The 27,481-nt window shown below is 34.1% G+C and overlaps 1 protein-coding gene across 3 annotated transcripts; it reads right to left on the bottom strand.

The window, feature by feature from the left end:
- ESD (esterase D) lies at positions 1–27,481 on the bottom strand. Of its 3 annotated transcripts, none has more exons than XM_016142298.2 (10): positions 27,346–27,481; positions 25,758–25,805; positions 23,704–23,778; positions 23,048–23,136; positions 17,648–17,746; positions 16,090–16,214; positions 14,908–15,027; positions 13,363–13,461; positions 9,458–9,625; positions 1–215 (listed from the first exon to the last, which is right to left on the bottom strand). In XM_016142298.2, exons 3-10 carry the CDS (start codon positions 23,769–23,771, stop codon positions 135–137), a joined length of 849 nt encoding a protein of 282 aa, XP_015997784.1. In that variant the 5' UTR covers positions 23,772–23,778; positions 25,758–25,805; positions 27,346–27,481; the 3' UTR covers positions 1–134. The 3 variants fall into 3 exon arrangements, with proteins under 3 accessions (XP_015997784.1, XP_015997785.1, XP_036084495.1); XM_016142299.2 differs by lacking the exon at positions 27,346–27,481 and adding an exon at positions 26,736–26,822; XM_036228602.1 differs by lacking the exon at positions 25,758–25,805 and having other exon boundaries at positions 27,346–27,446.

Raw genomic sequence — 27,481 nt, 5'->3', positions numbered from 1 at the left:
GCGGGTTTCATATATTTATTCAGGTGATTCAACTACAGAATGAAGTATTTTCAGCATTATGAAATACAATGTTTTGAAATCTTTTTTCCCTGCAATTTTTAGAATCCTGAAGAGATTCTCTTATCTGAAGTATTTCATGCATTCAGGTATTTTGCATGATGTCTGATGTGATCAGTAATAAAGCTTGCAATGAAGTAGTAGCTATGATCATAACCCTAGAAGACAAAATAGAGAAATAAGATATTTATCTACCATTCAGAAACATTAATATTAGGGACATTAAATATACCTATCATGTCATCTAATTTGCTTTAAGTAGTCAAAATATTATAATGAGGAAAGTTCATAATCAAAATCAAGCTTATACTGTACTTCAACACTATCACCAAACATTAAAAAAGCAGCAAAGATATGAAGAAAAATTAAGCACTTGGCACAGCCTAGTTTCTAGACGCTGCCATTTATATGCAAATGGAGGAAAATGTACATTAATTAAATGTACAGAGTAAACATGTGATCTTATCAACAAGGATTAAAGAGTCAGAATTTAGAGACCTTAGAAACACAGACAAGAAGTCTCAACTTACAAAAGAAACACTAACATCAGTAAGAGAAGGAATGTTAAAATGCAAAATGAGCATACATAAATGATACAGAGAATGAACATAAAAATACCCCAATGCTCTATCCTTGGGAAGTCAAACAGGGCCATTATAAATAATGTGAAGAATTTAATTTCCTACACGGTAAAAGCATATCATATCTCTATTTAAGAAAAAAGAAATAATTCATTAAACTCAGATATCCTTTAGCAATAAATCAAACTTGGTAAATAGTAAAACTCTTTTGAAAACTAACATGAAACATAAAATGTAAATGTGCCAAGCAGTTCAGTTGAAACAGTTATTGATCTATCTGGCTAATTAAAACCACTGATATAGGTAAATGGAGAAGCAATCCTTCCTCAGCCTGTCCTCTGAGTACAAGACAAGAAGTAGCTTTTGAAGGAAAAGGAAAAAAAACTCAGGTGGGAAAAACCTAAGGGTGTTGAACATCAGATAATTTTTGAGACACCCCCTCAAAAACATTATTAAAATAGAAGGTGGGATAAACTGAAAGTGTAAAACATTTTTAAGTTTTTAACTGAATGGTCTCTAATGGGAGAAAATGGGAATTTTTCTAAGTTCTTAAGAAACAAAAATAGACCTAATAAAAATATTACCCGGGTTTCAGGGAACCCTTAGGTTTTGATGAATCAGTAAAAGTCCTCAACCTCTTACTTCCAGAGGTATGCAATGTACATCTTGGGGACGATAGTTAATAAAGAGTTCTGGTTTAAAGTTGTCAAAGTAACTTGAAAGCAATCTGTCTTCTATTTTCTGTGGCCAAACTATGGAAGTGAATATGACAGAAATGTTATCAAAGTTCTGGGTGAGCTTTGAAATTATTTGGTTTCACATTTCTCAATGATTAGACAAGTCCCAATTAGTTAAATTTAGAGCTTAAAGATAGTTTCTTATATAAAGAAACTTGAAGAAAAGTATTTTCCACCCATGTAATTCTTTAATTATTAAGAGGTTAAACAGGCACATGATTTTCATGGCCATAATACCTATAAAATACAGTACCAAACAGTACCTGCCATTTTTCACAGATGAAAAGATAGATTTGATTGAAAATAGGCACAGATGCAACCAAACAGATGCCTCAAAACAGTTGTGTAACAAAACTGTAACGTGACTGAGTTTGCTATATTTTTATGCTTAGTTTCACTGTGTTCAGTGCCTTGCACAGTTTTAGGCCCATAGTGAGTAGTCACCATTATTGTTGTCATTATTTATTGTTATTTAATTAGAGAAATCCCAGGGTAAACCAAAGTGAAAGTTTTGAATGTTCAGGGGTTATCTGCAAGATAACAGCGCATTTCACCTAAAACACAAAGCAAATATCCTTAACTTCCATAATGTATTTAATGAAAGATCTCTCTTTATGAGAAAATAGAAATGACAGTCATGAGGGACCAAAGAAGATTTTCTAAAAATATCAACATAAAGGCAAGAGAACAGAAGAAAACATAGGAAGTAAACTCAAGGACCTTGGACTTAAAGAGGATTTTATGAATTTGACCTCAAAAGCAAGTGAAGTAAAAGCTAAAATAAATGAATGGGACTACATCAAACTAAAAAGCTTCTGCTCAGTGAAAGAAATTGTCAACAAGGTAAAGAGACAACCATCCGAATGGGAAAATATATTTGCAAGCAACACCTTGAATAACATACTAAGAACTCATACAGCTCGATAACATCAAAAAAAAAAAAAAAAAAAAAAATTCAATCAAAAAAATGGGCAGAGGATCCGAACAGACAATTCTCCCTAGAGGACATATATATGGCCAACAAATATATGAAAAGATGTTCAACATCACTAGTTATTAGAGAAATGCAAATTAAAACCACAGTGAGATACCATCTCAAACCTGTTAGAATAGCTATCATCAACAGGACAAGTAATAACAAATGTTGTAGAGGATGCAGAGAAAAAGGGACCTTCATGCACTGCTGGTGGGACTGCAAATTGGTACAGCCACTATGGAAAACAGTATGGATGTTCCTCAAAAAACTAAGAATTGATCTACTGTATGATCCAGCAATCTCTCTACCGGGTATTTACCCCAAAGACTTGAAAACCCATATCCAAAAAGACATTTGCACACTGATGCTCATAGCAGTATTATTCAACAGTGGCCTGGACATGGAAGGAACCGAAGTGTCCTACAATAGACGACTGGATAAACAAGCTGTGGCACATATATACAATGGAATATTACTCAGCCATAAGAAGAGATGAAACACTGCCATTTGTGACAACATGGATGGACTTCGCGATAATCGTGCTAAGCAGAATAAGTCAGATAGAAAAAGTTAAAAATCACAGGATATCACTTATATGTGGGATATAAACCTAAAAGCAACAAATAAACAGGACAAACAGAGACTCATGGATATGGACTATAGATTAGTGGTTACCAGAGGGTAGGGAGTGGGGGGAGGGAGAAGGTAGACTGGGTAAAGGGGGTCAAATATGTGGCGACATTAAGAAATCTAACTATGGGAGGTAAACACGAAGTATAAATATCTATATGCCTTATTGTTAAAGTGTACAGTGGAAACTTATTGGATTTTGTTAACCAATGTCACCATATAAAATAAATAAATAAAAATTAAATTAAATTAAAAGGTAAATTTCAAAAAAAAAGGCAAGAGAACACATTTGAACTAGTGGTGTTCTGGTAGATAAAAGATGCTTATGTAATTAGAGTTAATTATGTCATTCTTGACTAGTTTCAAGTTCTATTTATCAATAAAAAATGGAGGTGGCTCCTTTCATTATATTCTGAGTTGGTTTGGTATGTTAAGCAGCTGTGTGATTATACACATTTAGTGACACTTAGAAGGGCTTTACTCTCCTACCTCATACTTTAAATGGAAAAATCCTTGGTCATAAAACTCTGACTCTTAAGAGTATAAAAAGAAATGAACATGTTTTTCAATCTTCACTCATTTTCCAGAAAAGCAGAAATGCTCCAGCAGTTATGAAGAACATTTATTCTAAGAGGCAGTTTTTCCCTACATAGTTTCCAGATCCAACTGGAAATGCTCAGATATGAATCCTTGGGTAAGTCTCATCAGAGTACCAAGACTGTTGAAATATATTCATTTGTTTACTTAATAAGCACTTTCTGAGAGTCTACGTGTTAGACAATTGTGCTAAGCATGGGGATAGAGGAATGAGTGAGAAATCCCTGCATTTTTGAAGATCTGTGCCATGTTCTTATTCTTCTCTAACAAGCAGGTACAGAGGCCGAAACAATCTCTAAATCTTCATAGGAGGGCTGGCGACTTGAGAAGGTATCATAGCCTTTCTTTGATGTTGTTTCTGGAAGTTTCCATTAGGTAACTGAATTTTTTTCCTCACTATGCAACTTCATTAACTGAAAATAAGACATACCAGGCTTTCCCTCATTAGACTAAGATTTGAACTTTGTATACTATCAGAATTCTGCTACCTATGATTTTCAATTTAGACTTGCTGAAGCTAAAAAAGAAAAAATATATGAGGCAACATCCCTATGTACTACCTTTCCCTCTCAATTTTTTGGACAGTTGACAGAGTATAAATATAGATTGTGAGCATTTAACACCATTAAAAAGAGGTAAACATGAAGTTGGGTATACCATGTACATGATTAGAATAATGTTTCTTCCACTTTAGATCACTTAGGTATATAACCCCATTATTTTCAGCTTACTCAACAGTTCACAGTTCCCATTTCATGAAGAACTACAGTTTTACTGTACTTGTAATCAAATGATAAAGCAGATGATAAGATTCTCAGATGTGAGATAACCTGAAGTCAATGGAGAGCAGCTTGAAAAATCTGAAAGTAGCCTCTCTGGAGCCACTGCCTAGGCATGTCCATTCAGTTGCCTACTCAATTACAGCAAACCTAAACATAATCTGCTTCAGATGACTGTGTAGTTCACTCTTAACCTGACCTTGATGGAAATAAAGTAAACAGAAAATTGTACCTGGGCTAAAGATTGTGACTGGGGATTTCAATACTTTCTCATTTCTTCTTTTAAGAATTGAAATGCTTTGTCTTGACTTATTAAGTATAGCCAACTATGTTTTCAGTTGCCTGAGATATAAACATTTTAGAAATAAATATGTTAACTTATTTTTTCACTCTGAGAATTTCATCGGTGTCCTAACTCTATGCTGTTTCTATAACAAACTCGAGAGATTTTTCAGTCTTTGTTAGCAGGCATAAAGTTTGTTGTAGTAACAGGATTTCCTGGCACAGCCTTGGGGGAAGCAGAAGAGGCATCCAATATCACCAATGCCAAAAAGTTAGTCATTTGGAAAGAAACATGGTTTGTTACGCCACTTATAGCTATCATTAGTACAGTTAAACACATTGCTGTTATTTATAATCAAATTTGTATCTGGATTTCTCAAGGTTGGTTATTAATCTAAAAAATTCTATAACTTAAAGATGGATACTCAAGAAACAACAAGGTAGATATAACGTATTGGTTTCTGACATATTTCCCCACATTTTATATATAGTTTGCCTATTCAAAATAGAAGGATTTAAAAAAATAGGGAAATTGCTAAGATACACTGCATAAATTAGACAGGTAGTAGGTCATGTTCAATTTCTCCTTGTGCTAGCTCTAATTTCAATCCTTTGCTCCTCAGGAGCATTGCTTCACCTTGCTTGGCAATGATTATACAGATGGTAAGAGGGCAGTATTTGCAGTCCAATGACTTTGCTTCCAGTTCTGGTTCCATCATATACTAGCTGTGTGATCTTAGATAACTAGGTTACTTTCCTGAGCCTGTCTCCTCATCTGTAAAACAGGTAGACAGGAACCATATGTGGAAAACCACAGCAAATGTCATACTTAATAGTAAAATACTGAAAGTTTTTCCTCTCAGGTCAGGAACTTCACAAGGATGGCCACTTTTGCCACTTCTATTTAACACAGTATTGGAAGTTCTAGCCAGAGCAATTAGGCAAGAAAAAGAAATAAAAGCATCCAAATTAAAAAGACAGAGGTAAAATTATCTCTGTTCACTGATATAATTTTACATGCAGAAAACCCTAAATATTCCAAAAATAAACTGTTAGAATAAACAAATTCAGCAAAATGGCATAATTCTAAGTCAACACATACACGCAAAATCAGTTGCATATCTATGCATTAACAATGAATAATCTGAAAAGAGAATTATGAAAACCTTAATAATAGCATCAAAAAGAAAAGAATGCTTAGGAATTAACTGAGGAGGTAAAAGACCTATACTGTGAAAACTACAAAACATTGCTGAAAGAAATGAAAGACAACATAATAAAATGGAAACACATCCCATATACATGGATTGGAAGACAATGTTGGTTAAAATGTCAATACTATCCATAGCAATCTATAGATTCAATGCAATCCCTATCAAAAGCCCAATAACATTTTTTTTTTTCAGAATGGAAAAAACTCATCCTAAAATTCATATGGGATCTCAAGGGACCCTGAATAGCCAAAACAATCATCAAATCATACAACTGATAAGGTAGTACTATCCAGACTATAGAGAGAACTTGTAAAACTCAACAACAAAAAGCAACCCAATCAGAAAATGGGCAAAGGACTTGAACAATACTTCTTCAAAGATATACAATGGCCTACCTATAAGCAGACAAAAAGATGCCCAACATCACTAACAAATTAAAAGCCATAATGAGCTATCACCTTGCACTACCAAAGAAAGAAAGAAAGAAAGAAAGAAAGAAAGAAAGAAAGAAAGAAAGAAAGAAAGCAAGAAAGCAAGCAAGCAAGCAAGCAAGCAAGCAAGGATGTGCAGAAATTGCAATCCTTATGCACTGTTGGTGGAACTGTAAAATGGTACAGCCACTATGGAAAACAGTATGAAGGTTCCTCAAAAAATTAAAAATAGAATCACCATATGATCCAACATTCCACTTCTGGGTATATATTGCAAAAAAGTGAAAGCAGGGTCTTTAAGAAATATTTGTTCACCCATATTTATTAGAGCATTATTCACAATAGCTAAAAACATGGAAACAACCCAAGTGTCCACTGACAGATGAATGGATAACCATAATACACATACAACGGAATATTGTTCAGCCTTAAAAAGGCAGGGAATTCTGACACATGCTACGGCATGGCTGGACCTTGAGAACATTATGCTAAGTGAACTAAGCCAGTCACACAAAGACAAATAGTGTATGATTCTACTTTAATACAATCAAAAATCACAGAAATGGAAAGCAGAATGGTGGTTGCCAAGGTGGGGGGAGGGAAAAATGAGAATTTAGTGTTTAATGAGTATAGTTTCAATTATACAAGATGAAAAGAGTTATGAAGATGGGTCAGTAGTGATGGCTGCGAAACATTATGAAAGTGTTTAATACCAATGAACTGTACACTTAAAATAGTTAATGGTAAATTTTATGTATGGCATTGTACTACAATTTTAAAAATTGAAAAACAAAACAAAACCAACAGATGTACAGAAAGAAATGGTCTTTCATTTGGTTATATAAGGATAAAATAACCAAATGCGTGAAAACATCTTGTAATGATAATGTGCCACATTACACACTGGTCTAGATTTATTTGAACATTTATCATAATTACATGTTTTAGATCAATGTGCTGACATTACCCTTAAACATGATAAAAATGCTTTTAAACAATCAGAATTATGCATAATTTTCAGTATTCATTTTTCATCCTGAAAAATGGATATTATGTCCCAAAGCTTATAAATAAATTAAAAATAAAAAATTTCTTTAATTACAACTGGATTAGCACAGAGTTAGGTGAGTAGTAAATAGTCAAGAATATTTTTGTCAAGGAAAATTTGCAAATCAATTGAAATTCAGTAATTAGCTTAACAATTAAAAGAAACTGAAGAAGATACAAAGAAATGGAAAGATATTCCATGTTCTCAGAGTAGAAGAATCAATATAGTTAAAACAACTTTATTACCTATATAGATTTAATGTACTCCCCATCAAAATCCTATTAGCATTTTAAAAAGAAATAGAACAAAAAAATTATCAGAGTTGTATGGAGCACAAAAGACCATGAATAGCCAATACAATCCTGAGAAAAAAGAACGAGGCTGGAGCTATCACTCTGCCTGACTTTAAATTACACTATAAAGTGACAGTAATCAAAAAGGTATGGTATTGGCAGAAAGACAGACACATGGACCAGTGGAACAAATTGAGAGTCCAGAAGTAAACCCCCATTTATATGGGCAAATAATTTTCGACAAAGGAGCCAAAAATATACAATGGAGAAAGAAGGAAAACCTCTTCAATAAATGGTGCATGAAAAACTGGAAAGTCACATGCAAAAGAAGGAAGCTAGACTGTTGTCTATCACCACACACCAAAATTAACTCAAAATAAATCAAGGACCTGAAAATAAGACCTGAAACAATAAATTGCATAGAAGAAAATACAGGTACTAAACTTGTGGACCTTGGACTTAACAGAGGATTTTATGAATTTGACTTCAAAGGCAAGGCAAATAAAAGCAAAATTAAATGAATAGGACTACATCAAACTGAAACGCTTCTGCACAGCAAAAGTTAAACTGTCAACAACGCAAAAGGGAACCGTCTAAATGAGAGAATATATTTGCAAACACTTCTGATAAGAGCCTAATATCCAAAATATACAAAGAACTCATACAACTCAACAATAAAACAATCTAATTAAAAAATGGGAAGAGGATCTGACAGACACTTCTCCCAAGAAGATATGCAAATGGCCAACATACTTATGAAAAGATACTCAACCTCACCAGCTATTAGGGAAATACAAATCAAAACCACAATGAGATACCACTTCATACCTAGCTAGAATAGCTATCATCAACAGGATATGTAATAACAAGTGCTGGAGACGTTGTGGGGAAAGAGGAACCCTCATATACTGTTGGTGGGAATGCAGATTGGTATAGTCACTATGGAAAACAGTATGGACGTTCCTCAAAAAACTAAGAATTGATACCATCTGATCCAGCAAGCTCTCTTCTGGGTATTTACCCCCAAAACCTGAAAACATTTATCCACAAAGATACATGCACCCCAATGTTCATAGCAGCATATTCACAGTGGCCAGGACATGGAAGCAACTGAAGAGACCTACAACAAACAGATGACTGGATAAAGAAGATGTGGTACATATATATAATGGAATATTACTGAGCCATGAGAACAGATAAAATACTGCCATTTGTAACAACATGGATGGATCTTAAGATAATAATACTAAGCAAAATAAGTCAGACAGAAAAAGTTGAAAACCATATGATTTCATTCATTTGTGGGATATGAAATTGAAAGCAACAAACAAACATGACAAAGAGAGACTTAAGACACACGATAGTTTAGTGGTTACCAGAGTGAAAGGGGTTGGGGGAGGTAGAAAGGGGTCAAATATTCGGTAATAAAAGAAATCTAACTATGGGTGGTGAACACATAATGCAATATATATGACATACTGTTAATTGTATACTTAAAACTTATTAGATTTTGTTGATCAATGTCACCCCAATAATTTTTAATTTAAAAAAGGAAATTCAGTAATTATTCTTAAACAATTAGAAATACCAAGTAGCAAAACAGAGAGATTAACATCTAACTCAAACAATATAAAGTGCATATGTGTGTTTGAGACAAACAATACACAGCTTCTGAGGCTAAGATGTATGCATAAATTAAGGTGGAAGCTTAGCCCTAGTAAAAAACATCTTACTAAAGGTACATTTCAAAGTCTAAAATAAAATTTAAAACATGCTTAAAATCTTGCTTTGTAATAGTTATTTAGAACAAGCTAAGGCTTCCTAGTACTTGCCTCTTGTAATCTAAAAACAACAGGAATTTTCTTTTCTGTACAGGCAGCTATGAAATTATCAGGTAGTAACTGTCCATCTGAAAGAAACTGGTCATCTTTTCCTTGATCAATTAGTATGTCCAGTTGAGAACCTGGATAGGACTTCACAAGATGGGTAGCATCATAAGCCTATAAAAAGAGGAGAAATACTGAAAAACAAATTTAAGTGTCCAGAAAGATATTTTTCAGAATATACTCTACTAGAATCAAATAGAAATTTAAAATTGTTTAAGCTCTAAAGCTGATTAAATTGGAAATAAGCCTTTAAGATGGCTTAAAATCTGACGTGACTGGTTTTTATTTACAAACTTTTCAGAACTCTGGTTCCCAATGATAGCCTCTTCCCTACTTTCAAGCAATCTGAGACCAGTGGTAAGAATCCTATCATTTCAAACATTCTTTATAGTATAACCTTTTCTTTTCTAAACCTTTAAGGTTCTTAATGGTCTATCAACTCCGTAAATTTTAAAAAAAAAAAAGCAACTTTTTTCCTTGAAAATCTCTCCACAAATTGACTATTTCTTCTAACTCCATTATCTTTTTCTATTTCCAAATATTCTCTATTTCAAATAAATAGTCTATTTTTGGTCTCTTCATTTTAGCTCTAATTCCAGACATAAATATATTCAGCCTTATTTTTTGCCATTTATTGAACAGCATGAAATGAACTTTCAGGAAGACTTGATTTTAATAATCTGAATCATATTAACAACTCCTCAAATTATCTGAGAAGCTGCCATTAGTTACAATTATATTTTTTACCATCCACCTTTAAATTGTCTTGATTTCAGATCTATTCTCTAACCACAACTTTTATGTTTTATTGAAGACAGACAAAAACACAAATATTTCCCCTTTAAAATAATATGCTTTTTAAGACTTAAATCTTAAAGGAGTGAAAAGGGACTTATAAAGTTCAACTAGCTGTTAAGTTCTATGATTTCATAATTCTGTATGCCCTCCTTATTGCAACAGTAAATTAAATAACAGCCTAAACAAAGTATAAGATAATTAAGATAATAAAATCTACTGCCACTTGGAGAAAAACTGTATAATTATATCTCTTATAGTTTATATGTGCCTCTACCTCTCTCCTCCTTCTCTCAAATGATTTTTTATCTAACTCTTCTATTAGACCATAAACACCCTGTGGACAGAAAAGGGTCGTCACCTTCATGACATAAGATCTCAAACTGTATAGACTAAGCACATGGTGAGGATGTAAAATACTGAATGTATGTGCACTGTCAGTTCTCAAAATACCTAAATTAATCTTTTCAGCACTGTTCCAAAATAATAAAAATCTAAGCCTAAACAAAATTCTAATCGAGTAAAGAATTAACCCACCAATGTTAGAATTTCAATGATCTATCTTAAACAAAATAGAGGTCCATATGTAAATAACCTTGAAAACACAACACAGAAAGGTTTTTTCTCCACTCAAGTATTTCCTACTTGTTAACTTACATATGAGTTCATTTGTGAAATATTCGCTCTTGGTAGAGTTTGCAAACGGCCCATTTCTACACAAGAGTAAAATGTATCTCAGAAGAGCCATTTTTATTTTCATTTTGAAGCATCTGATCCCATGTTTGAAAAAGCAATCTTGCTATTGAGAATAGTCTCATCAATGTACATTACAAAATATCTATTTTTAAAGATTTTTTTTTTTTAATTAGAAGATAAACTGAACTCATATTTTATTCTACTATTTTGTCTTTGTAATGAATAGTCCTGTTTCAGTTTTGGCTATTTTTTTTCCCTGTGGACTGGGGAGTAGGTAGGGAGCCTGGTTGGATTTTCAATCCAGAACCATCTCTTCCTTTGCTGAAGCAATGTGCTGCCTGGCTCTGGCCTTTGCCTTTTTGTTTTTTTGACTTTGTTTTCTGATCTGATGTGATTCGGATCCCTTTGTGTCCTGGACAGCAGTAGTGCTCCACCATCAAGTATCAGCTTCAGACACCTCACAGAACCGAAGGAAATCAATGCTCTGGTATACTTTGATGTCATCAATGGTTCTGGGAAAAGTGGTTCCTCACAAGAGCAGGGCAAAGAGAACCACGCAGGGCAGGGCATGGTAGCTGTGATCCACACAAACTTCCCCGAAGTCTTCATTCCCTTTCACAAGTTTAAGTAGAACAGGACGATGACCAGCAGCAGGCAGGATGTGGGCTGCCACTAGGGAGGGTCCAGGTCATCGATGCAGCAGCTCTCATGGAGGTGCAGCACACCACACTTGGAGGGAGGGAGGTGGGGGTCCGGGGGGGGCACTGCCTCCCTACTCAGAATGGTAACTAGACAGCTGAGCTGGCCCAGAGACCTGCCCTCCCCAATCCCACACAGCAAAAAAGACCCAGCAGGGCAGGACCACAGACCTCACCCAGAAGGGCCAGGCCTACCGGCCCTAGCTGAGGTGCAGGGTCCACCCTTGAGGTAAGGAGAGAATATGGGTGTGACATGATGGGAGCTCACAGAGGCGCAGCCCTGGCCTCCAAGCACAGCACCCTGCATTTGGTGCTGGGGCAACAGGGGAGGAACAGGTACCTTGGGTCTTTGATGAAGGAGCTGAAGCCAGAGGGAAGGTGCTCAGTGATGTGGTAACTGCTGCTGCACATAGAAGTTCTAGGGTACCTAGCAGGGGTGAGGCTAAGCGGACTCGGAGCAACATAGCATGACACACAGGCACCTGCCCTGTTCCCTGAAGGTGACCACCTACCATAACCATGTAAAAAGGGGATGAAAGTGATAGCCAGTAGAGCATGTCCTATGGGCCGGACAGGAGCCGGGGTATTTTCCACACAGTATCTCATTAAATCCTACTGACAGCCTGTGGGGAAGGTGGTGCCACTGTTGTGTCCACCATGCACCTGCGGCCGCACTGTCCCGACCAGACTGTAAATGGGAGCTGACTACAGGCTGTGCTGCTGCCCAGACAGCAGCAGAGTCACACTGTGAAAGGAGCTGTGACCGCCTGGGTTTGCTGAGTCTAAAGACGAATGACCCTGACACCTGTGGGAGAATGCCACAGATGCTGCTTTCAAGAGCCTTCCAAAGCTGCAGGTGTCACAGTACTATGTTGAAGCAGCTTGAGTCCTCAAAGTCCAGGATCAGTCTTACGACTGATGAGGGACACAAGAACCCAGCATAACACTCTGGACCTGTCCAGCACCTGGGCATGGCCAGGTTAGTCAGATGGGCAGATGCTATACCCTCTTGACACTGTCATGTTCTCTTCTTTATAGGGCACAAACCTTGGGGTGAAGTGAGAGAAGTCTCCCCATGCTGTCCGTTGCAGGCACAGCATGAGGTCTGTGAGATGGGGACCTGGGCAGGAAGAGGAGGCACTGCTGGCATGCTGCTCAGCCTGCTGCCCTCCCGCCCTCCTGGGGGCCTGCCTTTCCCAGGGCCTGCCTTCTTGAGGTCTGCCTTCCCTTAAAGACTTTTAAATTTGGAATTTACAATTCAAATCTGAGATATGTTGGATTTTGAAAGAGGTACACAAAATAATTAAAAAGCCAGGTCTTGTGGTTCTTATTGTACAATAGGGCATATTATTAATAAAAGGCAAGTCTAAACTTTGTAATAATATGTAGTATTTTTGGTAATGATTATGTAGAAGTAATATTAATTTAGAATTAAACATATAAATTGATCATTAGCAGGAAAAAAAATGTAGCCTCAGAATATTTACCGTAATTCAACAGAATTAGAAAGCAGGGATTTTGCTACTGTTATATGTCTACACTTGTTAATTATTTCTAACTTTGGATCCTTGAGTGGGCTAGCAATATAATTTCTGTAGTGTACAGCTTTTAATCAAATTTAAAAACTTCAGAATGATATTGAGGCAATCATCTAGCACCTACCTTCCATTTATTTGGATCTGTTCCTAAATATCCACCGAAGGCCTTTTTGCCCCAAGGACAGAGCACTGGATTGCAAATTGGAGCAAATGCTGAAACAGACTGCATAATCAAAAGAAATTTAAAAACAAGTTATATGTTGCAAAATCCAATATAAAGAGATATTTCCAACTTTCTGATAAACTCTGATTTGCCATGAAAACCCCTGTGAACAATTTTCCTTTTGCTATACTGGAGGTCTCACCATAATACCATATCCTTTGTGTGTTCTACTAAGAGAGCTAAAGCAAAGCAATACAAAGCAATACATCACATTTTCATTAAAGCACAAATAGAAGTTTATATTCAGAGTTTCTACTTCTTTTTCCACTTAAAATTAATGTGTAATAATATAAAATAGTTTATGACTACCTTTCTGAACATGTTATTAAATCTGAGACATGCTGTTTCTCTTAAATAGTGCCAAAAAGCAATGAACGCCCTTAAACATAGCAGAATTTTTAATACAATATAATTTTGTGTTCTGTGCAATGTTTTTTGTCACTGGATGAGGTGCAGAGAGTGTGAGAATGCTTATCAATGTTAGGTTGATCAATGCCTATTGGCTGTTTTAAAAAACAAAAAAGTTCAAGTAAATTTCATTTTCTCTCTCAAACACAATAAATTGCCTTATGCACAAAAATCAGAAAATAAAACTTATTTTAAAAACCCGCTGTCATGCCATAGATTAATTCAACTTTACAATAAAGCTTACCAAAAGGAAAATATTTGATGCCACAGCAAGAAACTGCTATGAGAAATATTTTCATTTCTCAGTGACATACCTCAAGTGATTAAGAAGTTTTTCCTAAGGCAAGAAAATGGATTAAACAAATCCCAAGGTCTGTGGTAACGCTGTTACTTTAAAGATAGAAGCAATCTTAAGATGATCATTGCTTCAACATTTCCTTTTCAACACCATGGTATGCTGCTCTGCACAGTATGACACTTTAAACATAATGGTTATTCCAACTTGATTTATTTAAACAAAAAGTAAAGCTTCAAAGCTTCAAATAAATAAATAGAAAGGCTGAGAGTTATATTTTTCAATCAATCTGCATTCCAATTTTCATCAGAGGCAATAAGAACAGAGAATTCTCAAACTTTTGCGAATCATGGATATTTCCTCCCTCAGAAATTCAAAATTAACTACAGAAAGATAGTCTTGGTAAATATACAAATGATACATATTGCCACAATAACATGTAAGAAAGGAAATGCCTAGAAAACTAGTTTGAATTGAAGCAATGAAATATGAGATACAATTTATAATACTTCCAATATATCAACAAGAAGCCACTGCAATTGAATTCTTATGCTTCTGATTCTGTAGCATACATTGTGTGGTCAAATGTAATACTCCTCTTCCATAACTTCTTGAAATTCCTAAGACTTCTAGAAAAGATTAGTTCCAAAACTACAATAATATCCTAATTTCAATCTTTGACAGTTCCTAATATTATATTATCCAAGAGAGATATCTGTAACTAGAAGCTTAGGTAATCTTACTTTGTATTTTCCAGGATTCTTTAAAGCACAAATCAGAGCTCCATGGCCTCCCATGGAGTGGCCAAAAATAGACATCCTTTGGGGGTCCACTGGAAAATTGACATTTATCAGTTGGGGAAGCTGGAAAAAATTTAATAGTGTGATAAAAGATATGAGAAAAAGTTTAGACTTTTTCAAAGTTATAGAAAATAATTACACAATCAGCACTTCCAACTCAGTCTTACAATGGCATGAACTAGTAAAGATTTTTTAAAAATCTCAGGTGACAATTTAATTAATACGTCAGTGCAGAATACACGGTACATCTTCCTCAGAAAGCAACTTTGGCAAGATGCAGAAAGAATCTTTTAAATGTCCTAAACTTTTGTTCTAATAATTTCACCTCTTGGAATTTATTCTAAGGGAAAAGTCCTTAAGGGAAAGAATTATACAAAAATAATAAATGTAGTAATATTTATTATAGTAAAAAATATATATATAAACATAAATAGCTTACATTAGGAAAAAGGAAATTATGGCATAAGACACAACATTATACAATTATTAAAATTATATTACAAACAGATCAGGATTTTGGAAAATATTTTGCAACTAAAATTAAAACAAGATAAGATAAGTTTTACAATTACATGAAAACTAGTGACATAAAAAAATCTGGAATATACCAAAGCATAGTTATTGCTTGGAACTATGGATGACTAAACTTTTATATTATTGTTTCTAAATTTTTATAATATAGTATATATTAACAATTAAAATCATATAAAATTTTAAAAAATGCATAAACTGCACATGATTATTATTAATTAAAGTAATGCTTTACCACTTATTTATACTTTCTAACTAAGCCTTGATTAATCACTATAAAATGTGTCTGAATGAACCAGCTGCCAGAGAAATAAAAAGTGCACAAGAATCAATATAATTATTAAATTCTTTAAAGTTAAACTCTTTAAAATTTAATTAACTTAGCATTAATTAAAATGGCAGTAAATAGGATTATATTACTAGTAAACTTTGGAATTTTCGTAATTATTATTACATAATTACTAAATTTGTACTAAGTAGATTCAACAATATTGTACTCTAGTAGTTTAAAATTCTCAGAACTAAAAGGACTTTGTATCCAAAATCAAGCTTTTGGCAGTCATCAATTAATAATTATAATATAAATTAAATTACCTCCTCTGTTACATAAGAGTACATTCTGTAGTTAGTTTTCCAAGGATCTTCAGTGGCATCCACATAAAACCCAGCACCAGTGCCGAAGTCCCAGCTCTCATCTTCTCCTTTAATATTGCAGCCACCTATCAAGGAAAAATCTTGTGGTTTCATTTACTGTGTCATAGTGGCCCATATTTAATATATTTTTAAATGAATCTACAAGTTCATTTGCATTAAAACCATCAAATATCGTGGGCTCTTTCTCTGCCTTTTGGGGCACATAGGTCCTGTCCTGGCCCTCTTGGGTCATGTGACTAGTTCTAGCCAATGACGTGAAAGAGGGAATGCCCTACCAGGGTAGGGTATTCACTGCCAAGGTGAGTACACCGGCTTTCCTCCTATGTTTCTGAACATATTCTTCCTTACTTTGTTTTATCTGTCAAAGGGATTATATTTTATCTTTCAGAAATGTTGAGATCCCTTATCTGATGATCCTCCCCCATTACCAACTTAGGTATTCTCTTTGTCACTGTGGTCTTAGAAGGGGAGGGAGACAAATGCTTGTGCTCAATTCACTATCATGAACTGAAAATGTCTCCTTATATTCTTTAAAATTACTCCATCATATTTCCTCTATTTATCCATTCCTCGCTGGGATTTCTTGTATTCCTTTTTATTAGGTTTTATTTTATATACTTGCATGTAGTTAAAAAGTCAGCTGCTGGAATTTTGAATAAAATTACAGTAATATGCAGACTAATTTGAAGGAAATGACCTCTTCATATTGCTCAGTCTACCCATCCAGGAACATGACATTTTTACATCTATTAAAGTCTTTATTTATTATCTTTAGCAAATTTTGATTTATAAAAAATAAACCTTCATATTTTTAAAGTTTATTCCTAGGGATTTTTGTATTTTTGATGCTATTTTGAATTAAAATTTTTATTACATTTCTAACCAGACATGTCTTGTTTTTATGTAACATGGCCTGTGAAAGGAAATGCACTACTTTGCAAGGTCAGCCATTTAATTTCTGGCTAGTTTTAGCTACCATTTATATTCCATTTCCTGACACTTCTAGGGTCACAAAACAAGTTTTAACTATCTGATGGATTAAATCCTCCAATGTTTGATATTCTCATTTCTCTAATGTAAACATTCTAATATTTATATTAAAACTAATACTTGTTTAACTGTGTGATTATTTGTTAACTGAGATAAGAAAAGACATAATTATCATGTGACAAAAATTTACCTATGAAACAGAAACAATCTCCTATGCACCTGTACGTCATTTTGATACTAGTGTCAATATATATTAATCAAATTGTTTTGAAGCCTCTTAACTTGTAAAATTAGAACAGAAAAACTGTTGCCCCTCATTAGAGTGATGTCAGGAGTAAAATTCACAGGAAAATGTATGTAGCATGGTATCTGAGTCATGATGCCACTTTAAAGATAAAGATAATAGCAAAAATATGAAATGGTTATTATAGTGTACATATTAACCCACTTATAACTTAGTGTTAAAGATTTATATTTTTATAAAGATCTCCAGATCAAGAACACTTACGAGGGCTAGTATCTGGAGCAATGACAACAAGGCCATGTTCTGAGGCAGCCTGATGATAACCAGATTTTGTTATAAAAGTCTGCTCGGTACAAGTTAAACCTGAAAATAAAAAATATTATTATGTCATGCTATATTGCAAATAGTTTATAAACTTTAATCTTTTTTAATACATCAAAACAATCTCACTTGATATTATTAAAAAACTTTTAGAAACAATTCTGTGGAAGACACTAAGGTTCTTGTTATAAAATTTATAACAATATTAATCTAAGATCTGTCATAGGTTAAATTCTCCCACAGCTGTCCTTTAAAAATCATTCACTAAAGTTTCAATTACTAAAATCCTCAGGACCATATGTGTTTAGGAATTCAGAACTTCTTAAGTTGCAGAATAGCAATATGGAACATAAAACAAATGTTATAAAACCCTAGTGGGGTGTCATCAAACATGCTAATCTGAAACATGTTACTATTCCTATGTCAAAACATAAATATTCACAATAATTGAGGTAATATGGCCATCGTAACTTATATATTTTACATAATATTTTTATATACAAGTAGTTCACAGCAACAAAATTCACCCTACTCATCTTAGTATTCCTTAATGTACTAAGAGAGTAATGGTCATCATATACCCTCCTTAAATTGAGTTTTAGCCCCAGTTTTTACAACTGTTTCTGTCATTTTTCCTACCACTATGCTTTTTAGTTATGTGATAGAAATGACTTAATTCTAGGAGTCTAACACTATAACAATGTGAGAACGGCCAAGAATATACTAGTAACAGATGCCTGAGCTAAATAGCACCTAACCCAACAGCCCTTTTCCAGTGGCCAATGAGCTACACCTAATAATTAGCAATGTCAAAGCTTACTGACATGTATGATGCAATGTGAATTAGCTACAGAACACTTTTACAGTTCCTATCTATCCCCTAACAGCCAGCACAGACACTTTTGAAATGATTACCCAATAAAGACTGTTAAATTAATAATTTTAAAATGTAAAGTGTTATGGGAGTTCATGGTTAAATAAACTGTTAGAATGTACACTTTCACTAGATATGGCAAGAGAATAAGGTCCTTCTTTGTCCACCATGTTCCTTTCTAGTACACCTTCCAGAGATATTAGAGACATATCGTGGAGGAGAACTGCCCCAAATACTGATAAAAGGTAAATAATTTTGCTGACCTTAACATAAATATGTTCAAAGGAAGCAGGGTAATAGTATAGAGAGCATAGGTTTTGGATTTCAGACAGGATCTGGTTCTAAATGTCACTCAGCCACTTATTAGCTAGACAAAATTAGGCAAGCAACTCAAAATATTCTGAGCCTTGGTTCTTTCATTTGAAAAATGGGCATAACATTGTCTATTAGTACCTTCTAAGGTAGCTGTGAAGATTAAATGTGATAACATGTAAAAAGCCTCTAATTGTGTCTGGGATATAGCACAGTATCTTGAACTTGGGGAAGGTAATGCTGTTTGGAGACCAGGAAAAACAATTTTTTTTTTTTCTAATTAGAATACAAATCAAAGAATACAAATTCTTTGATTAAGGTAGTAAGGAGTAAATTGCAGACTTATAGAATTGAACATAATTCTATTAGTAGGATTACTCTTAAGAGTATGGAAATGGTTACTAATTAATATCTACTTGATGGGCTATACTTAATTCCATATGAAGAGCTGCTGTTTTTTTAAGAACTTTATTGAAGTATAATAAGATGCCATACAATTCAACTACTTGAAGTGTACACCTCAATGACTTAGTATACTGATAATTAGGCAACCATCACCACTATCTAATTTTAAGACATTTTCATCACCCCCAAAAGAAATCCCATACCAATTTGCAGACACTCCTTTTTCTTCTACCTCCCTCCCTTTAGCCCACTAGTCTACTTTTGTCTTTATAAATTTGCCTATTATGGGCATTTCATATAAATAAAATTTAACAGTCTTTTGTGATTGGCTTTTTTCACTTAGCATAAAGTTCTCAAGGTTCATTATGTCATCTGCAGCATCTTTGAGCACTTCAATAATTTTTATGTTGCATAATGTTCGATTATGTGGATATATCACATTTTAATTATCATTTCATCAACTGATGAACCTTGGTATGTTTTCATTTTTTTTTTTTGCTATTATAAATAATGTATAATATACAAACATTTGTGTGTGTTTTAGCTAATAAAGGACTGTTTTGAAGATTACCCTGATCTGGGAAAGATGCAAAACACTGCATCCAGATCTTCTAGAATTTGTTTGAATGTTTCGATTTCAGTTAATTTATAAATTTAAAAAATATAACAACTGATACAACCTTTGTCATTGTTTTCATTTAACTTTAGGGAAGTAAACCTAAAATTCTTTTGTTATTTCACAAGTGTACTGGTCAATTTTTCCTTTTCTTAGAAAATCAAGCCTTAATTTCCAAGGTCTATCTGTTCATCATCTAAGGAAACTGTCCTGTCATTTGATGTAAATAAATAATCATTCTATTTTTTTATACTCTTAAAGCTCAATATGTCGATAGATTTCAATTTTGGTTAGGAATTTAGGGTCTTATTATTATAGTACCTATTACACAATACTATAGTAGTTCTGATCTGGGTTATTCTTCTTTTAACCAAGAGATATGACTTTAGTAGCTCGGTCCAAAAATAAAAAGCAAAAAGAACAGGAGAAAAGACTAAATACACCTCAGAAGACTTGTTCACCCCATAATGTAATCTTGGGTAATATATAATTTCTCTGGGCTTATATTTCATATGATTTCTAAGAACTTTTTGGCTATAAAATATTGTTTCTAAAACAATTAAATGTGTAATTTTTGTATCGCTGCTTCTCAATAGCCAAATGCTTTTTTTAAATTTAGAGTGATATTAATGAAATCAAATGAGTTTCAAGTGTACAATTAAACAGTACGTCATATATATACTACACTGTGTATTCGGCACCCATAGTTCGATTTCCTTCTGTCACCAAATATTTGACCCCTTTTGCCCTTATCTACCTTCCCTCTCTCCTCCTTCCCTCTGGTAATCACTAAACTGTAATCTGTGTCTATGAGTCTGTTTGTCATTTGTTCCTTTCAGTTTTATATCCCACGTATGAATGAAATCATACGGTTTTCAATGTTTTGTCTGACTTATTTCGCTTAGCGTGATTATCTCAAGATCTATCCATGTTGTCACAAATGGCAGTATTTTATCTGTTCTCATGGCTCAGTAATATTCTGTTGTATATATGTACCACATCTTTTTTATCCAATCATTTATTGTAGGACACTTTGGTTGCCTCCATGCCCTGGCTACTGTGAATAATGCTATGAACATTGGAGTGCTTATATCTTTGTGGATAAATGTTTTTAGGTTTTTGGGGTAAATATCCAGGAGATAGATTGCTGGATCTGATGGTAGATCAATTCTTAGGTTTTTGAGGAACCTCCATACTGTTTTCCATAGTGGTTGTACCAATCTACATTCCGACCAGCAGTGTATGAGGGTTCTTTTTTGCCCACAACCCCTCTAACACTTATTACGTGTCCTGTTGATAACAGACATTCTAACAAGTGTTAAGTGGTATCTCATTATGGTTTTGATTTGCATTTCCCTAATAGCTAGTGAGGTTAAGCATCTTTCCATGTCTGTTGACCATTTGCATATCTTCTTGGGAGAAGTGTCTGTTCAGATCCTTTGTCCATTTTTTAATTGGATTGTTTTATTGTTGAGTTATATGAGTTCTTTGTATATTGTGGATACCAGACCCTTATCAGAGGCATTTGCAAATACATTCTTTCATACGGACCCTTTTTGCCTTGTTGACAAGTTTCTTTTGCTATGCAGAAGCTTTTTAGTTTGATATGGTCCCATTTATTTATTTTTGTTTTTACCTGCCTTGCCTTTGAGGTCAAATTCATAAAATCCTCTCTAAATCCAGCTCCATGAATTTAGTACCTATGTTTTCTTCTATGCAATTTATTGTTTCAGGTCTTATATTTAGGTTCTTAATCTATTTTGAGTTAATTTTGGTGTGTGGTGATTGACAACAGTCTAGTTTCATTTTTGGCATGTGGCTTTTCAGTTTTTCCAGCACTATATATCATAGATGCTCTCCTGTCTCCATTGTGTGTTTTTGGCTCCTTTGTCGAAAATTATTTGCCCCTATATATGGGAATTCACTTTTGGACTCTCAATACTGTTTTTCTGTCAATACCAAGCCATTCTGATTAGTCACTTTCCAGTGTAATCTGAAGTCAGGCAGAGTGATATCTCTAGCCTATTCTTTTTTCTCAGGTTGGCTTTGGCTATTTGGGGTATGCTTGCACACAAATCTGATTTTTTGTTCTATTCTGATGGGGATTGCATTAAATCTGTATAATGCTTTAGTGAATAAAGCATTTTTAACTATGTTGATTCTTTCAATCCAAGAATATGGAATATATTTTCATTTCTTTATGTCTTTTCAATTTCTTTTAATAATATCTTATAGTTTTCAGTATAAAGGTCCTTCGCATTTATGCCTGGGTATTTTAATACCCAATGTTCTTCTAGCAAAATTGGTTTGCTTTTTTTCAATCACAGAAATGGGTTGTTGAGTTAAAATCAGCTCAGCATTTAGTTTTTACCTTTTAAAATGAAATATCTATTCTCATGTTCAAATACTGGCTTATCCTTGATGAACACAGATAAAGGAAAATTTACTAAATCAAGTAATAAGAAGCAATTTTAAGGAAACAAAGATAGCACTCTATGACATCATTTGGTTTCTATGAGTCTCTCCTTGTAATGTTTGCTTCCAAAGATGAAGTGCCAACATGTTGTGAAAGAAATGTTAGCATAGAGGTTCAAAACTACTGGTGGCAAAACTTTACTTTTACTTATCATCCATTCTACAGCCTTTATTATTTACCACTAATTGAGAAGCATTACCATCATTTCTGACTTTCCAGACTTGCCAGAGAAGATCAATGTAGCACAATTAAACTATTCCAGACAATACTATAAAAAGTTATTTGTCTGTGGTTTCAAATTAGTTTATCATGAGTGTCCTGGTTTTACTTAATATTGTTCTGAGTGGTAAAATCTCTATAAGAAATGCTTGGGTAGGTATAAACTAGGTAAATAACTTTTCTAAGCTCTTGCCATTGAGTCCAGAACTTTACATTCTCTGTTAAATTACTTACTCTAATTGAAAAAGAAGTGAAATAAATATAATTCAATAGGTCTAAAATTACTCTCAAGATAAAAGTAAGAATAGACTATGACAAGCTCCTAAAGTCTTTTATAAATGGCCCAGAAAGCATACCAATAAGTCAAGATAAAAGAGTAAGATAAGCCAGTTAAAAAGAAAAAAGAAATTCCTTTATAAAATTCAAATGCATAACACTTACCAGACAGCCAATATAGAGCAGGGCATTTTCCAGTTTCTGCCTTTGGTGGTAAGTAGACAGCAAATTTCATTTTGCAGTTGAGTTCAACACTGTAAGTTTAAGTCACAACAACAACAACAAAATCAATGCTCCTTATTAGTCAAGACAGAAACATAAAATAAATGACTTAATGTCCAAAATAAGTGGTTCTACCAACATTTAAGGAATATATCTTAGACCTTAAAGAAAGAATGGGGCCAACTCAGTAGTTATCTATTAACCAACCTGAGCCTGTGCTGTGCGTGCACAAAACATAGTCATTTTGGGCAGAATAAATTAAAAGAAAAAATGTAATATCCTCAATGTAGCACCAATATTATTAAAAGAAAAACTGTTTCTATTTCTAAAATGATGTATGAAATTTTATAAAAAAAAAATAATTTATAAAGATCTTAAATTACATGTTTGCTCATGGGTACTGAAATGTACCACTACATCCGTAATTTGTACTTCATCACTAATATTAAAATCACCAACATCATGGCTAATTTTGGTAGAAAACACGGGTATTTTACATGTAAATAATAATTCATGCAACAATGATCTTCATGGGCTTATTTAAAAAATCAGAAACATGGAAGCAGAACGAGAGAAAATAGTATCTTCTTAGTAGTTACCTGTGATGTTCGAAAACCTTCTGCAATCCCCCAAAGCACTTGTTGCTAGAAATCTGTTTCAATGCCATTCTTTTCCTATTAGTGAAGATTAATATCATTAATTTCTAGAGAATTAGTTCCTGAAAAATTTGAAATAAAACTAATTTCAGATAAACTATCCAAACATACAAATGTATTTCACCTAGAATTTTTCTTTGCATACTAATTTTTTCTAATAAATATTGAGACTGACTTGCATACACACAGTTTCACTTGTTACTCACTTTAAAATACTTCAGTATGTCATTACCAATTTGTTAACAAGCTTTGTGTATATGTCTGTGCACAGTTCCAAAGTCTTTTTAGAAAGAGGCAGAAAAAGTTACTTATTACATTAGAAAATTAAAGATTGTTAATTGCTTACCTACTAATTGTAACAACAGAGTCAAGGAATTGGTATGACTGATTATAGTTGATTTTAAATGGGAGGAAAGTGATGGAACAATAATGATTTTGATAATAACAGGTAACATTTATTGAACATTTATAGTGTGATAGGTACTTTTCTATACGCTAAACAAGATTAAATTGCTCAACCTATGAATTTTTTTTAAGAAAGCAATACACAACTTTAAAATCAGTTTCCCTTTTGAAAAAAACAAGTAAAACATAAGGCTGTTATAGGTGAATTAAAAGTGCAGCTTGTCAATAAGAAATTATGAAGTTTGGTAATTTTTTCTCTCAAATCTTTTAAATTTTCATAATTTAAAACTTAAACGTTAAACTACCACACAATATTCTTAATAATACAAAGAAATTGTAAAACCATCTTTATCATAAGTGCCTACTGAGTAAAGAGGATTGATTCTGATTTGTTATCTCTCAAAGAAAGATTCCTTCCCCTCATTATAAATCAATAAGCCATGCACACTAAATAAAAAAAAAAAAAAAGCCTTAGATACCAGGAATAGATATTACCATTCTGGTGATCTTCTCAGTAAAATGTTCTAATATTAGCTATCAGTTGTAGTGTTTGGGTTACTCCTCAAAAACATATAACAATAATCTTAAAAAGCTTACTTTGGAGATATCTTTGCAAAATTCTAAATAAGATTAGTTTCGACCCTACCTTTAAGTAATCTCCTCAATAAATACAAACACTTAGCTTTGCATTGGGAAGCTGGGATTTGAACCACAAATTGTGACATCAGAGTCCCTACTCTTTGCTGCTATGTTCTTCTGCCTCCCCAGAGAGTTTTGAAATACTCTAAGATTGACTGAGCTACTATACTTACAGAGTATTCATCTTTTATTCATAGGTTTATGATTTCAATATGTAAAAGATAAATTCTTAAACAAACTGCCCACTAGATGTTATTAATTATTGAATATTAACTAGCTATTTTTATGATCCTATCTTCAATAATAAACAGAGATAAATGCATAAGTTTAACATATACATGAGACCAAGGAATAATATTTATTTCCTGAATTATTCTACAAGGAAATCCTATTTTCTTCAACCTAACTGGGACTACTATGTCTGCTTTTCCAAAACATGGTACATTGAGCCTATATCTAGTACGTAAGTACGTAACAATCATTTGTTGAATTACCAATCATGTGAAAGTTTTAAAAATTAGCTCTTCCTTTATCTCTATTATTTGATACTTTGTTATTCATCTGTTTTATTAAACTATAAGTAGTCTGTTTCCTCTATTCTTTGAATGTTCTTTTATTAAAATTCAAAATCAAATACTTTTCATTTAGCCAGAGAAAACAAAGTTAAAATACTGTTTTTTAAATCGGTAGAATAAATTAAGAAAATAAAAGCTTTTAAAGTTTGTTTTCATTAACCACCCATTTTAGAAACTAGCTTCAATTATAAATCAAGAAAAATTAGGCTCAAGAATTATAAGAACTAGATATGATGTATCATGATTTTTATGATATGCTACACCACAATTTACATTTTTCATTTAAATTTTTTATGGGAAAATAATGTTTCAAACCAAGTTATTAGATTTTTCATCTAACTTTTCAAGTTATATACGAGAAATAAAACTTAAATTTACCTGTCCAATACTACTTGCTTTTTTGTCTGTACCAAAGGGTGGATGATTCTGAAAAAAAAAAAAAAACAAAACCTAGTGGTTTATAAATGGGACATACTTTTCACAGTATGTACTTATACAGACACATATAGACTACACGTTCTCAATAGAGACAGTTTCTTCTCCTTAGGTGACTGTCTACCTTGGATATGGGCAGCTCAGAAAACACAGCTCATGGAACAGAACCAATACTTCACCTTGGCCCTTTAATAGAATTACCTTAATATTTTTTTTTGCCACAAGGCCTGGTGTTTGGTCAAAAACTTTTGCTGGAGTAAGAATAAGAATCCTATAAAGTTTTTTAAAATCTTTCAAAAATTTTTTTAAAAATTTAAGTGTCATTTGGAAGTATGACATGTAGTCAGCTCCTACAAGTAAATAGGAGTGGGGACTGGAAAAGAAAGATAAAAAGCTACATCCGTCTGACCAAAGGTTATAAGTGGAACTTGCAATGCAGGGAGGAAACCCGAGGGAAGAGATAAGGACTTAAGGACTACTGGGGTTGACTAGAAAGAAAGGATGAACGTGTGAGAAATTGACGAGGCTTATAAATGATGCTCAACTGATACAAATAAATAAAACTTACATACTAAGTGTCATTTATCTTATAAACATTTCATCTAGGTTTTAGAATCGCTTTTGTGGGTGAAATAGGGTGATAGAGTAGGACTGAATAACAAAAAACGGAAACAACTCCCCTTCCAAGATAAACCCAAAACAAAAACAAAAAACAATCTCACAGTGCGGGTGGGAGTTATACAATTTTCCTAGAAAGTCAATTAAATGAATATCAATATTCTTCAGAAAAGAAAGCTTCTCTCAGTGCATTGTACATGCCAAACCATGAGGTAAAACCTAGAGATAGTGGTCTTTATTCACAAAGCACGAAGTCCTGAAAAGGTCCAATTGTCAAATCTTATTTTTCTTCCCTTTACTTACTAAAGTTAAATATCAACCACCTCCAGAACTCTGTTCTCTATATTTTTACCCATTCTTTCCTTCTTCCCATGAGTCTCAAAAACTGTGTTTTTGCTCTCATTCCTTTGCATTTTGATCTATTTCTTCATTTTCAGTGTGTCTCACTCCACTTGCTATTAACAACCTGCACAGGTCTCCCCAGCATCACTGCTTTATGACACTGCTGAGCATGGCTTTACTCAAATCCTCTCTTCAGTGAAAACTCAGGATCTGGGTTTTTCTCTTCCACTCTTTCTCTTTCTCCTCCCGTGGCCTTTTCCTTTTCCTCTCAGAATATGGCACCATCAAGGACCCTGGGTTACACATTTTTTCGAAGCTCAGTGCAGGAAAAGGAATTCTGGACGAGGCGCGGCGCCTCCCGACAAGGTCCTCGCCCTGGAGCCACAGCCCTCGCCCTCCTGCCACAGCTCGGTCGCGTGAGGGATCCGGGGCCGCAGTCTCCCCGCTTCCTCCTCCCGGACTCGCCGCCAGACTCAGCGTCCGCCCGGACCAGGCCCCGCCGTGTCGCCTGTGCAGACCGACACCCGGGCAGGCCGAGGACATCTGGGCCTCCGCATACATACAGTCTTACCGGAAGCGGCGGCGACGTCGGCGGCGTGGACAAAAGCCGTAGGATCCGAAAGGCAGACCCGCAACATGGCCGCTGGGGCCAAGCCTCGGCCCCGCCCCCTTGGGAACCCGCCTACCGTCGGGCCCGCCCCCCAAAA

The sequence above is a fragment of the Rousettus aegyptiacus genome, unplaced genomic scaffold (genome assembly GCF_014176215.1).
Source record: "Rousettus aegyptiacus isolate mRouAeg1 unplaced genomic scaffold, mRouAeg1.p scaffold_m13_p_11, whole genome shotgun sequence".
Classification (NCBI taxonomy): Eukaryota; Metazoa; Chordata; class Mammalia; order Chiroptera; family Pteropodidae; genus Rousettus; species Rousettus aegyptiacus.
The sequence above is the reverse complement of the archived record's forward strand: the minus strand, read 5'-3'. Positions and strand labels throughout refer to the sequence as shown.